The sequence below is a fragment of the Lissotriton vulgaris genome, chromosome 1_1 (genome assembly GCF_964263255.1).
Source record: "Lissotriton vulgaris chromosome 1_1, aLisVul1.2, whole genome shotgun sequence".
Taxonomy (NCBI): Eukaryota; Metazoa; Chordata; class Amphibia; order Caudata; family Salamandridae; genus Lissotriton; species Lissotriton vulgaris.
This window is the reverse complement of record NC_141685.1, coordinates 2,131,188,148-2,131,201,468: the sequence shown is the minus strand read 5'-3', so window position 1 is coordinate 2,131,201,468 and position 13,321 is coordinate 2,131,188,148. Positions and strand designations below refer to the sequence as shown.

Sequence of the window (13,321 nt, the reverse complement as noted above, 5' to 3'; positions counted from 1 at the left end):
CATGCTTACGCTAGGATTTGGTTTTGTATTATCTGTAGTTTTGGAATATGTTTCTTTGGGAATCCTGTATAAACAATTCTGCAATAATTCATGGAAGGCATAAATAAGGATCTAACACCATCGCTGCTAATGGTTTTCCCCTTCTGTGCTGATGCATGTGTAATTCCCATTGTTCATGACAGCTCAACCGTGCCTCATGACGAGCTGAGCTCGTCATGAGCATCGAAGGGGCTAATAAAAGTCTCTATGGAGATCTGCCTGGAGAAACACATTCCTAGGAATGCTGATTTCGATAGAGCTTACCTGCCCCTGAAGTTAACTCGTGGGCTGAAGAAGAGTTCAAAATCAGCCCTATACCTAGATTCCTGAGTGTGTCCTCCATCGTTTTTAGAACCTCAGCTAGAGTTAGTGTGTATTCATATCAATAAATATTTATTCATCAGATACTTGAATAATGTGCTTCACCAACCACATGGCACAGATTTATATTGGTCAGGGATGTTTAAAGAGAATGTGAAAATATATTTCTAGTGTGGGCAGAAAATGACAGAGCATGGTATGGTCCGCTTCTGTAAACTCCTGTACACGTTGTTCCAATACCAAGGTATATTCATGTTCTGTGTAAGCATATAACAGTATAAAGTATGCACTTAAAATAGGATTGTAATTTGAGGGTAGCTGAATTGAGTGTCCAATATGCATCTGCATTTCTGAGACAGAACTACTGAGACTTATGACCATGGAATAATTGGACGTCCATGGACCGTAACACAGTGACACCAGGTTTGAATCAAAGTGGCTTTGTTAAATCTGCAATGGTAGAAGTACTTTCCCAACAGTGCAGATTTACATTTTTCTCCTGTTCACAAAACTCGACAATATTACGCCTGAAAAGTAGCACCATGTGAATTACTGAATGAGTCAAATGTTTTTTGAAAGGCAACTTTTTCCCGTCATGTGTAATTGTATGTAGTGTACAATTACACAATGTCCAGAGATGGCTCATTTTTTTCCATTTTTTCTTGAATGGGAAACCCTTCTTTCCTTTGGAGAAACTCCTTCTCTAAAAAATAGAAACAAGCATTTGCAATGCAATAGGTCTCGCATTTACGTGACTTTAAGCTATTGGCATTGTGAATGACATTGCCTTTTATTTATGTTTTAAAAACAAAAACAAGAATAAAAGGCATTGTTATTTGCAATGTCAATAGCTGAAAATCGTGTAAAATGCAAGACCTATTGCATTGCAAATGCTTGTTAAATTAGGGAGTAGAAACGCTCCGTTTCGGCCCACGCAGCAAACTAATTAAATAAACAAGTGCGGCAGCTAAAGTGAAAGCGGACTGTGCAACAAATAAAACAAAAATAGTGCTTACTGACTTAAGGAGACCATGTAATGCCATAAGTAAAAGATCCAGTCCTCATAGGAGGTAACAAATGGTAACAAGGCGGTAATAAGGAGGGACTAACAAGCCTCATTATCAATCGGAAACCAGCATTTACCAAGGACAACGACACCAGCCAATCAAAAATATGGGCGGAGAGGAGCGTCTTCCACAGCATACTCAACTACTGAATGCCTTGCAGAGTGGACAGCACATGCACACTGACGCTAGGCTCGACCTAAAAAATTAGCTGTCTCTGGACACTGTGTAATTGTACACTATATACAATTATTACATAGTGGGAAAAAGTTGCCTTTAACAAAACAATTGAATCATTCAGTAATCCACATGGTGGCTGTTTATAGTGCTGTAAAGATTTGCTTACAGAAACATTTTCTTATGACTTTAATTGGTGGATCGGATTAAATCTGAGACATATCATACGACCCTTTGGATTGGATGCTTGACTCATTTGAAAGTCTGAGTGCTCAAAACGATTGTATTGTATTGATTAACCCAAATTTTGAGAGTTTTGTTTGTGGTTGTTTGGTAGCCAACCATTGCTCTAGAGGACCAATGATTTGTGACTTATGTTCCTACTGCTTCCCTGAATAGGTAGGTGAGCTCCTTGTTTTAGGACTGCCTGGCTTACCTCTGTTGCTCACAAGATTTTACGCTGCAATTCTGAAAATGCCACTTTTAGAAACTACTCATTTTCTTGCTTTAGCCATTTAGATACTGTAGCCTATCTCTGGTCCCATGACTGGGTGTAGTTGACAGTTGAGATTTGTGTATTCCTCCTAGACAGCCATACACAATAGGGAGCTTAGGTAAGCCTGATGGGCCATCAGTGACAGAATCGGAGGGAGGAGCTGGGCACAGCCCCATTTACACCTGCATATGCTGCATCCTGCCTCCACACAAAGGGATGCAGTCCCCTGTAGTTAGTCTTGAGCCAGAACAGGGAAGGTAGGATGCCCTGGGACTGCAAATGGAAACCTCTAGAAGCTTCTCCCCAATACCAAGACACAACTAGGTATAAATACTGTACCTCAGACATCAATCTTCAGTACACTTCTGGACCTGTAAATAATCTGCCAGGAAAAAGAACTGCTGTGCTGCTACAAGGACTGCCACTCTGCTGGCCTGCTGTTATAAAGGAACATCTGCTCTGTTGTGCTAACATCCTGCCCTCTTGTCTGGGGCAAAAGAAAGAGACCTGCAACTTCGTGAACTCAGGACCCCAGAGTGACTCTAAGGGCTAGTCTGCTGGCCTCCTAATCTGAGGCTCAGGGACATGAAAGACTCCCCAACCAGCTCCTGGACCCAGCTACAGCGAGTTCCTGGCCCCCAAATGGTGCCTCTCGGGTCCTGAACCCCAGGTGTGGCTCATGAGCTCTTAAATCAAGCTTTTGGGCTCTTCGCATCCACAAACAGACCCGTTCAAACTGAGACTGCACTGCTTGCACAGAAAATTTGCGTAAGCCGTAGCCAGCTCGTCTCTTTTCACAACAGCATCGACAATCCAGGGGGACAGCGGTGGGCTGCCAACATAAAGCGTCAGCCCAAAAATCCATGACCCCCTGCCTGGTGTTCGTGCCATGCCAACAACCGCTCGCGACCCTCTCCTTGCACCCTGTGACCCTATACAACGTGAATGTAATTCTTGGCACAAAACGAGAGAGTAAACCTTTAGTAGGACTAATCTGAGACTGTATCTGACCAAGGTCCATAACAGACTACCTGAACTTTTGAATTCAACCAAATCTACCGTGACCAGATAGCCGTAGTTGGCATTTTGTGCGTTTAGGCACTATTTTACACTTCATTCTTTAAAACATTCATAACTCCAGTTCTACTGATTGGAGTTTTGTCATTATGGTCTTGTTTTATTTATAAAATGTTGCTCTATTCATCTAAATGGGAGTGGGATATTTTGTGTGGTGTTGTCACTGTTTTATTGTTTGAAGTGTTGCATAGGATAATTTGCGGTTTACTAGTACCTTACCCTGAAAAGGACTGTGATTGCTGCTTGACCAGGGCTCACACCCTAGTCAACCAGTAATCCAATTCCTAACAGTAGGTATCCATTTGTGAAGTGGGCCCACTGTAATTAAGCGAATGAAATTGAAATACCTACTTTCACAACTTGGTCTGAAGAGGTTCCATGTATTATGCATTAAACATCGGAGAAGCATCTTTGCTAAGCTTTTCCAACCTTTCTGAGATTTACACATGCATTTCTCTCCTTGGGCACTTGTTACTAACCTTCAGGGTAAGGCTGCGGACTGTGTAGTAGTCACTTTCCTTCATGCTGTTAACAAGAACTTCTACTTTCCCATATATTCCCCTCTTTTCAGGCCAGTACAGAACACATTTCTGAAACAAGAAATGCAGACCATTTAAAGTATTGTTTATAAACAATGAATAGTAAACTTATATAAGCTAAAAACTGGCACACATATTAGAAATCTTTGATATGACCGATCCATCCAACATACGATTGTCATGTGAAAAAGGAGAGAAGCTGCATCACCGACCATATAGCATATCCACTATGTAATTTAATGCAAAGAAACATTTAAAAAAAAAAACATGGTTCATGCATCAGAAATATGGTTACCTAATGGTAGGAAGAGGTGAACTGGTCCCCTCTGGATCTCTGGGACCTTCTGTACTCCTCAACAAGGTTATGAAGTAAGACTCATGATACTGGAAATTATTCAACTTACATTTTCTGCATCATATAGGAATGACAGCAGTCATCTAACAGTTGTACCTGCTTTATTAAATGCTAAAAGGGAAATACTATTCTCTCCCCCAAAAGTTGAAATAATGGTTAGCCTCAGTTTAATGTTATTTAAATGTCCACCCTCTATGCAGCATAGGCTGTCCAGATTTGCTAACGCCCACCATTCCTCTTGTTAGCATGAGAATTGTTTACAGAAGAGTAAATCGATATTGTGATCCTGTGGGCTGCCTTACATAAAGTTCAGTATGATTTGCATCAGAATACATGAAAAAAGTCAGATGATGAACTTCAAGTCGAGATAATGAAACACATTTCAGGACCCAATAATAGAAGGTAATCCTGAGTCAATTCAGCATGGCACTGTATAGTTGGAGTAAGGTGAGAGAGAAGACATTAGTTTAAACAATGGTATAAAAGTAGGAGTTGAACAAAATGTTGTAAAAGTTCAGAGTGCTTTTGTACCTGATGTCAATATGCAAAGCTTTATTAGTATTCGCAGCGGCATCTGTGCAAAGTTATTTTTACGCAAACTGGGTTTTGAATCTTGGAACCATGAGCTACCGTGAATTTTGACTCCTGAAACCTTTTAGCTCACCAGCGATATTGAATAAACTGGATAGATGCAAGGGTTTCTCCTGATAAATAATTTTATCATGGAGACAACAAAGTTTAAACTTAAACCAAGCAGTGAAGGCAGTCATGCAAGATCACAGAGGGTGTGAGTGATTTTGGGATGGTAATAAGTCTGGTCCAGTAATGTAGAATTGCCATGACCAGAGTGAGTGAGGATAATGGTTTCAGCCAGTACAGCATTCTAAACATTTGGTGAGTGCGTGAACAGCAGTTTTCAGGCGGTCAGGTAAGATAACATGTTACATTTTTTTATGACACGAAAGAACACATTGGTAGACGCGGCCATCTGGTTGATGTGAGTGATAAGAGTTAATACACGGTCTATGTATAAGCCAATGATTTTACAGTAATGGAAAAAGGTGAAAAGCTGTTTGCTTTAATGTGTTCAGAATAGTACGGTCAATCCCCCCGCCCCCAAATATTTGGGAGTGATGAGAAGGAATTCTGCGTTTTGGGAATCTATATAGAAATTTTTTTCTCACATCTTAATGTAGAGTAGGCCGGGGCAGAGCTCATGGAATTTCACTACTAACGGAAAACTCTGCCAAATTCCTTGGGCTTCCGCAAGCGGGAGGAATTGGTATCCCATTAATTAACATCAACCTTCATAAACAATCTACACTTCACCTATCCTGTGTGAAGTGAATGATACGCCCTTCTTGGAGGCCGCCTGTACAGGGGGGTGTTGATGGATTTGGGGTTCTGGAACCCCAAAACTATGGTCTGGCTCTGCCACCAGGTGGGCTCCTCGCAGCTGTGCAGGTCAGTCAGGGTGCTGGTGTTGTGCTGGCAGTCCGGGTGCCCTGTTAGTAGGTAGTAGTCTTATGGATAACCCGCAGATGTTGGCAAACACCGGCTCCCTCAGGACGGCAGCATTCTTTTTTGTAAAAAATGTTTTCTTTATTTTTTCTTTTATATTAGGAAGGCAGCACTCTTGAACACAGGCATGCAGAACTGCAGCGCCCCCTCGTGGTCACTGCAGGAGTCCATGCCCCCCAGCATGGGTGAGAACACGTGGGCTCATAGCAGCAGGGCAAACCAGGGCAGGTCGGGACACCAGGCCATGGGGGAGAGGATGAGCACAGACAGGGAGATGGGGTGTGGCTGGGCAGTTGATGGTGGTAGAGGTCCACAGAAGAACCAGGGTTGCCTACCAGAGTTTAGATGATGTACTGTGCATGCACAGGCAAAGGGGAGGGGGGAGTTACAGAACAAGTCTGCTTCCCATGTGTGCAGAGGCCTCCAAGCGCTATCCTTCCTCTCTCAGAGAGTCCTAGAAGGGCCCTCCTGTGAGAGGGGCTGGGGGTGTACACAAGCAGACAGGAGCTTAATGTACAGATCATGGTCTTTTGTGTGGTGAAGAGTCCCAGCACTCTCTCAGTGCTATTGCAGAAGGCTTCCTTTCCCTCTCTGTGTGCTATTGAAGAAGTCTCTTTCCTGCTCTGGGCTCTGTTGAAGAAGTGTCTTTCCTGCTCTGGGCTCTTCTGAAGAAGTCTCTTTCCTGCTCTGTGCGCTGTTGAAGAAGTCTCTTAACTCCCACTCTGGGTGCTATCTTCCTTCTCTGAGACATGAAAGTCTTGTTTGTCCGATGTGGGCTCTCCCTAGATAGTGGCCAGGAGAGGGTTTACAAGCAGGAAGAAAGCTTACCATACAGATCTATGTCCCATGTGTGGAGAATTCTCCCAGTCAGCTCCCCATCTCGGTGCCTGCGCCTGATGTTGAAAGGGGTATTTTCTGATAGTTGATTATTTTCATGAAGCTGTCACTTTAGGTAGGGGCTTCAAAGGCGGTGAGCACCCCATGCTCTTGTGGCAGTCCTGCCAGTAGTGGAACCCTTGCAATGCTCTGACCCTTGACTCCTAGCCCAGCACCCAGACTAGGCCTGCAGTGTAGGGCCTGCGCACAGTTTGCTAAGTTAGCATGTTGTCCTGACAAGTGTAACCACTTGTCAGGTCTTATTTTCCCTTTTTCATACACATTGGGTTCCTCCTGGGCAGGGTGCAGTGTAAGTAAAAGGCAGGACATATACTAAGGTGTGTGTTATGTGCTGACAGTGAAAAACACTCCATTTCGTGTTTCACTGCTAAAAGGCCATTCTGCCATTAGGACAGAATGGGGGAGGCTGGGTATTGTGTTTTGGTAGCCTAGTTTCCTGTAAGTTTAGAATGGAGAGGTGAAGTTTAGTATGTATGAACTCACAGTGTCATAACACATCTTTCTATGAAAGTGGTTTTGTGACTGTGTGTTCAGAAACCACTTTTTTAGAAAGTGGCTGAGTTTTGTGCTTTAAGCATTTCTGTGTGTCTCTGCTGAATATGGATTGACTGCCTGGTTCTGGGAGTTGAGAGGAGCTGGGAGAGGTCTTGACCAAGGGAGGGTTTGAGATGGCACCAGTCTGCCCTTCATCTGCAGAGTAGGGGGAGGAGAAGCCCGGGAGGTGAAAAGGCCTGGGCTGGTGCTATAAGCCAATTGACCCATCTCCTGCTGAGTGATTAAGGATGCAGACTCCCAGTATCAAAGGGAGAAAGGTGACACTGGGAGTGAGACACCCAGAACAGACTTAGGGAGGGGTCAGGGCCCCCTGAGCACAACAAACTTCAAAGACATTAAGGGGTATAACTATGAGAGCTGAAACCCCTGAACGTGGGAATGAAACAGAAATGGAATGAGACTGAAAAGCCTTGGACCCATTTTGTGGTCAAGAGGAACCTCTGCTAAGGAAGGAGCAACTGAAGACATTACTGGGAAAAGATCAATCCTTACTTCGTGATCTGTGGCTGGTCTGCAGTTTGCTGTTCTAACCAAGGAAGAGGCTGTTGGGACTGTGCTTGGAGGTGCTGGGTCCTCTTCCTTGACGTAGACTGTGCTTTGTGCTGTATCTTGTAACCCCAAGGGCCCGAGGTGAGCTGGCTCCCTGTTTGGAAACACAGGAAAATAAAAGTTTCTGGAGAAGTTTCAAGCAATGCGGTGGGGGCATGTTGTGGCAGCTTGAGAACCTCGGAAGGTGTTCCTTGTGATCTTGGACACAGGAAGGAGGAATGAGACACAGACGAACTGGGTGCGTGTCGTGGTGCACAGGAAGCCCATGCGAAGAGCGCCTGCCCAACTTGGGCATTGCTGGTGAAGTGAGTCTCGGACATGCTTTGTGTGTGTCGTGGTGCACGGCAGGCGTTAGTGAAGAGCGCCTGGTCAGCATGTGCACCAAAGCTGCAGTGAGACTCGGACGCGCAGGGTGCGTGTCGAGATGCATCGAAGGCGTTGGTGAGGAGTGCCTGGTCATCACATGAACCGGAGGAGAAGTGAGGCTCTGGAACGGTGAGCGTGTCATGGTGCAGCTGAAGGCGTTGGTGAAGAGCGCCTGAATATCGGGGCACCGGAGTTGGAGTAAAGCAGTGTGCGTACTTTGGTGCAAACTGGGACTGTGGAGGTGATCGACTGATCATTGTGTGCACCGGAAGAAAGTGAGTGTCTGCAGCTATGTGTGCGTGTCTTGGTGAAAACTAAGATCGCAGGAAGGAGTGCCTGTTGAGCGTTCACTCAGACACAACATGGAGTACCATCAACGTTGTGTGCATGGCTCCGTGCCAGAAGAGACCCGGCAGTTGCGGTGGTGAACGTGCCCCCGGAGTAAAAGTAATCTCAGGGGCGTCTGAGACCTTCCTAACAGTCGCAGCCTGGACCAGCTGCCCCGGAGGAGCTGAGCTGCCTGGTCGAGCGGCTGAGACCCGTTGAGAGAGTTCTGCATGGAGGGTCCAGTTTGAGGAAGGAAGAGAGGAGAGTGGGGTTGCGCCCCCAGGTAACGTGGATTACTACCTGGGCAGGGTGCTGGCTCAGAGGCACACTCTCTCGGCCTCTTCGTCATTCTGACGACGTGAGCCTTTGCTTTGGCTCAAAGTGGGGCCCCTACTGACGAAAGAAGTGGCAGTACAGGGGCCAGAGTAAGAAGCTGTACTCTGTGTCATCGTTTAACCATGTTATCGAAGAGGCTGATTGGTGTAACACAAATTGCCAATATTGCTGCTAACGAACTGCCTGACTGTCTTAGGACACCTTACAGTATTATTGCCTAACGAAGTACAAAAGTGTAGCGCTACACATTGCATTATTTCTCCCTTGCCAAGTACAGAAGTGTAGCAGCATTATTTTTATCATTGCAAAGTAAATGATTGTAATTACGCATTGCGTCATTCCTTAATTGCAAAGTACATGATTGTAGCGGCCCGCATTGCATTATTTCTTCATTGCAGAGTATGTGATTGGGGTGTGACACATTGCATTATTCCTTCATTGTGCAGTACATGAATGCAGGGGTACGCATTGCATTACTTCTCCCATTGCAGGTAGCGGGGTGTATCGCTACGCATTGTATTATTTCTTCTTTGCCTAGCACAGGATTGTATGGTTATGCAGTGCACTATTGTTTGTCTATCGCAACGTGTGTGATTCTAACATTACGACCAGCATAGCATTTTAAAAGCGGTGGTTGAGATTTGAACCTATCAGCCAGCCGGAACGAATATTACCCTTTATTCTATGTTGGCTTATGTATCGTGTGGTCTGTTCGTATATCTTTTTGTATAAAGTTATACTTGTTTTTATCAAACTTGTGTGGAGTCTATTTGTGGTGTCACCAGGGGGTTGCTGTGGGCGTGGTTGCACATACAGATCACTTGTTCCTTGGAGATAGGCCTGGCTTCTCGTGCCAAGCTAATAAGGGGATGAGCAGGGCTATCTCACACTGTGTCTGTACGTGGCCTAATGTTTTTTATTTTTTTTTATTTTATTTTATTATTTTTTTTTTTTTATTCCTCATATACCAATTTGGGTGCTCTAGACGGAGATCCTCTCCCCTCCCCCTGGCATCACGATGTTACGCCCACAGAATTTGACGCCAGAGAGAGCCGGAAAAAGGTACTCCCCTCTAGTGTTTACTGTTTGCTTTATCCACCTCAGCCTCTGTAACTTGGCGACCCTCGGATTGGTTGAGGACTAAGCACCAACAGTACCCAGGTGAAATCATCGGAATACTCTCATCTGTTCCGCCATGTCACAAGGAGCTCCCAGATCTTAGACTCAGAGGAATTATCACATGCTATATCAGACTCACTAATATAAATAATATACCTTAAGCAATCAGAGAAAGTGGGAGCATCTTCAGATTTCCATACTTTACATATTTCTCGCCTAGCCAATAACATCACATAGAAAATAAATTTAGTCTGCTGATTTGCAAGCTGGTAACCCGTCCCCAGACCAAACAGAATCATTGCCGGTGAAACTACAATCTGTGTTCCTAGTACATCCATCAAAAAACCCTCAATTTGTTTCCAAAACAAGTTAAGGCTAGGACATTCTACGAACATATGCATATCATCTGCCTCTAATAAATTACACCTTGGGCAGCTATATTGTAGGTTTGTGATCCTTGTCAGTCTTTTTGGGGAGAAATACACCCTGTACAGTGTGAACAGATGGTTTCGTTTAAGAGGAGCGGATTTTACTATTCCGTTCACCAGACTAAAAGAGTCCCCCCACAAGTCTACCAGTTTGTTGCTATCCAGCCCCACAACATTTCCCCAGAGATTTTGAAGTTCCAAATCAGTAACTCCCTCTTTTTCCATCAAAGTCTCATACCAAAAAGCGAGTTCTTTATCCCAACGCCCCTTTCTATTTACAAAATCAAATTTCGGGTTAGATGTACAATCCCATATTTCCGTAGACCACCAGCTTGACAGCTGGTAATATTTAAATCTTGTAAGGGTTCCTCCCGTCAACCTAGAGAGGGAGTCCCACCCCAATAGCTGTTGATCGTTTTGTAAATCTTTCCACTGCATTAATCCTGCTAATTTAAGAGGGGTTGACAATTGGTCTCTAAGGCATTCTGGGGTCCCTGGAGAGTCCCATATTGGGGCCTGAGAGGCGTAGTATGGAATTTGTAATTTTCTCCTGAAGAAAACCCAATTCTTCAGAGCCGTAACTAAAACCTTTAGCCTAACCTTTTTGTAAAATCTGGGGTCTCCAAACTTAAATAAAAAGTATTCGTGGCCTTGGGGGATACTATGCAGTATTGCTTGAAACAAACGTCCCAAAAAAGACGTATCTGCCTTACCTGCCATAACTCTGAAATTTTTAAAGTGGAAGGAATGGGCATAATGCAAGATGTCAGGTAGCGCCAGACCTCCCATTTTTAATTGTCTTCTTAACTTTTTAGCAGAGATTCTGGGCATTTTGGAATTCCAAATGAATGAACCTATTTTTCCTTGTAGTTTTCCCACCGCCTTTGTGTCGAAAGATAAGGGTATTGAATTAAACAAGAAAGTTACCTTTGGTAGTATAATCATCTTTATAAGATTAACCCTCCCGAAGATGTTTAATGGGAGCCCGGACCAACGCTGTAATTGACCACAGATTTCCTTATATACCTTGTCCAGATTCACTATCGGTATCTGAGTAATGTCCTGGACTAACTGAATCCCAAGGTACCTCATCCTTATTTTTGTTTCAGGCAACACTGCCTCCTGGTTCCATTGCATGATTTCCGTTTTATCCTTATTGATTCTATAACCAGAGGTCTTTCCAAAAGCTTCTGCATGTTCAAAAAGTCTAGGTATTGCTACCTCAGGATTGGAAGTAAACATTAAGAGGTCATCTGCATATAGGGCAAATTTTAGATCCAGATAGTTTATTGAAAAGGGTTTTATTAAATGATCTTCCCTTAGTTTATTCACTAATGGCTCGATATATAAATTAAACAATAGGGGGGAAAGGGGGCATCCCTGCCTAGTGCCCCTTGATATTTGAACCCAATCTGAAAGCGTCCCATTTACAAAAATCCTTGCCTTTGGGTTCAAGTACAATGCTTTTATAGAGGCGATGAAGTTAGTAGGTAAGCCGAATGCGGACAATACATCCCAGAGGTAATCCCAATTTACCTGATCGAATGCCTTTGCGGCATCTATCGCAACGATAGTCAGCGGAAGTCTCTTATCAGTAGCATAGTCTATTGCTGTGATGGCCTGAAAAGTCAGCTCGTTAATCTGCCTACCTGGCATGAAACCCCTCTGATCCTCATGTATAATAGTTTTAATCACTTTGGCCAGCCTCGCCGCCAATACTCCTGCAAAAATTTTGTAATCAGTGTTCAGCAGGGAGATCGGCCTATATGATTCAATAATCAGGGGGTCCTTATTTGGCTTCAAGATTAAAGCAACTGAGGCCTCCAACCAGGTCTTTGGGATCGGTTCACCAGCCAAATATATTTTATTAAACAAGGAAGTGAGAACTGGGACGATTATCTCCGCACCAATTTGATATACCTCCACAGGGAGTCCATCCGGGCCCGCAGCTTTCCCTTTTGCCATCTTCTTCATCTGATTAAGAACTTCCCCCTCTTTTATCTCAGATTTTACAAAATCAAAGTCGTCCTCCTGACACTGTGGAAGTCTGACCCCCTCCAACCATCCATCAGCAACCAGATTGGATTTATCCTTGGTTTCAGAATATAAGGTCTGCATGTATCTTCTTGCCTCTTCCGATATTTCTTCATTAGCAAAGGAGACATCACCAGAACTTTGCACTTTAAGGCCATTGATTTGATTTCTTGCTCTATCAGACCTAGCCTTCCATGCAAGGAGGCGGCCACATTTTTCCCCATATGAGAAGTTGCTAAGTTTACTTGAATCCCATTTCTCTTTAATGATCTTATCGAGATTCGCCTGATATTTCGATTTCAGATTTTCTAATTCTTGTTGTAAGATGTGTATGGTATATTAGCATGTTGTTCGAGTGAGGCCTTCTGCAATTGTTGCTCCTTTTGCTTAATCTCCTGTAGTGAATTCCTCTCTGTTTCCTTCCTATTCTTACTTCTCTTAATCATTATGGTTGTAAAAAAAACCCTTAAGTAGGTCTTGAAAGCTTCCCACACTATTTGTTCTGAAGCAGTTGCCTTATTAAACACAAAGTATTCCTCCATTTGTCTCCTCGGGTCTCCCCTTATTTCCTCCTGTTGTAATAGCGATCTGTCTAATGTCCACCTTCTGACCTGCCCTCCCTGTGGAATCTTTATAGACAGGGTTACTACTGAGTGGTCCGATAATATTGCTGGAACATAAGAAGTGGTTGTGACTTTGGATAAGAGCTCTTGATCAATTAGGAAAAAATCTATACGTGAATGATGTTTATGTCTGTGGCTGTAAAATGAGTAATCTCTGTTTTTCTGGTTTTTGATTCTCCATACATCTAAGAGACTGAAGTCTTTCATGATGGTTTTAAGCTCTCTCTTCGATTTAGGTAGAGAAAAAGAAATGGCCTTAGAAGTACGGTCAAGTTTTGAATCAAAAACTAAATTGAAATCTCCTCCTAAAATAATAGGTGTATCTTGCTCCAACAAACTGGTTTTAAGCTGATTAATGCATCTGGACAGTCCTGGTTCGGACCATAGTAGACCCCACAAGTCAGCCTTATGTTATTTATAGTTATGAAGGCAGTCAACCATCTTCCTGTGTCATCAGTATCGTACTTTTCCACCCTTACCCCACTATTCACTCTAACA

The 13,321-nt window shown here is 43.7% G+C and overlaps 1 protein-coding gene across 2 annotated transcripts in view; it reads right to left on the bottom strand.

Moving 5' to 3' along the window:
- The window catches only part of PTPRR (protein tyrosine phosphatase receptor type R), a 945,480-nt gene that overhangs the window by 106,596 nt on the left and 825,563 nt on the right, over positions 1-13,321 (bottom strand). For both annotated transcript variants that reach the window (XM_086921858.1, XM_086921867.1), the window contains one exon: positions 3,654-3,764. In XM_086921858.1, coding sequence (XP_086777984.1) covers positions 3,654-3,764 — 111 coding nt within the window. The remainder of the gene's footprint in view (positions 1-3,653; positions 3,765-13,321) is intronic.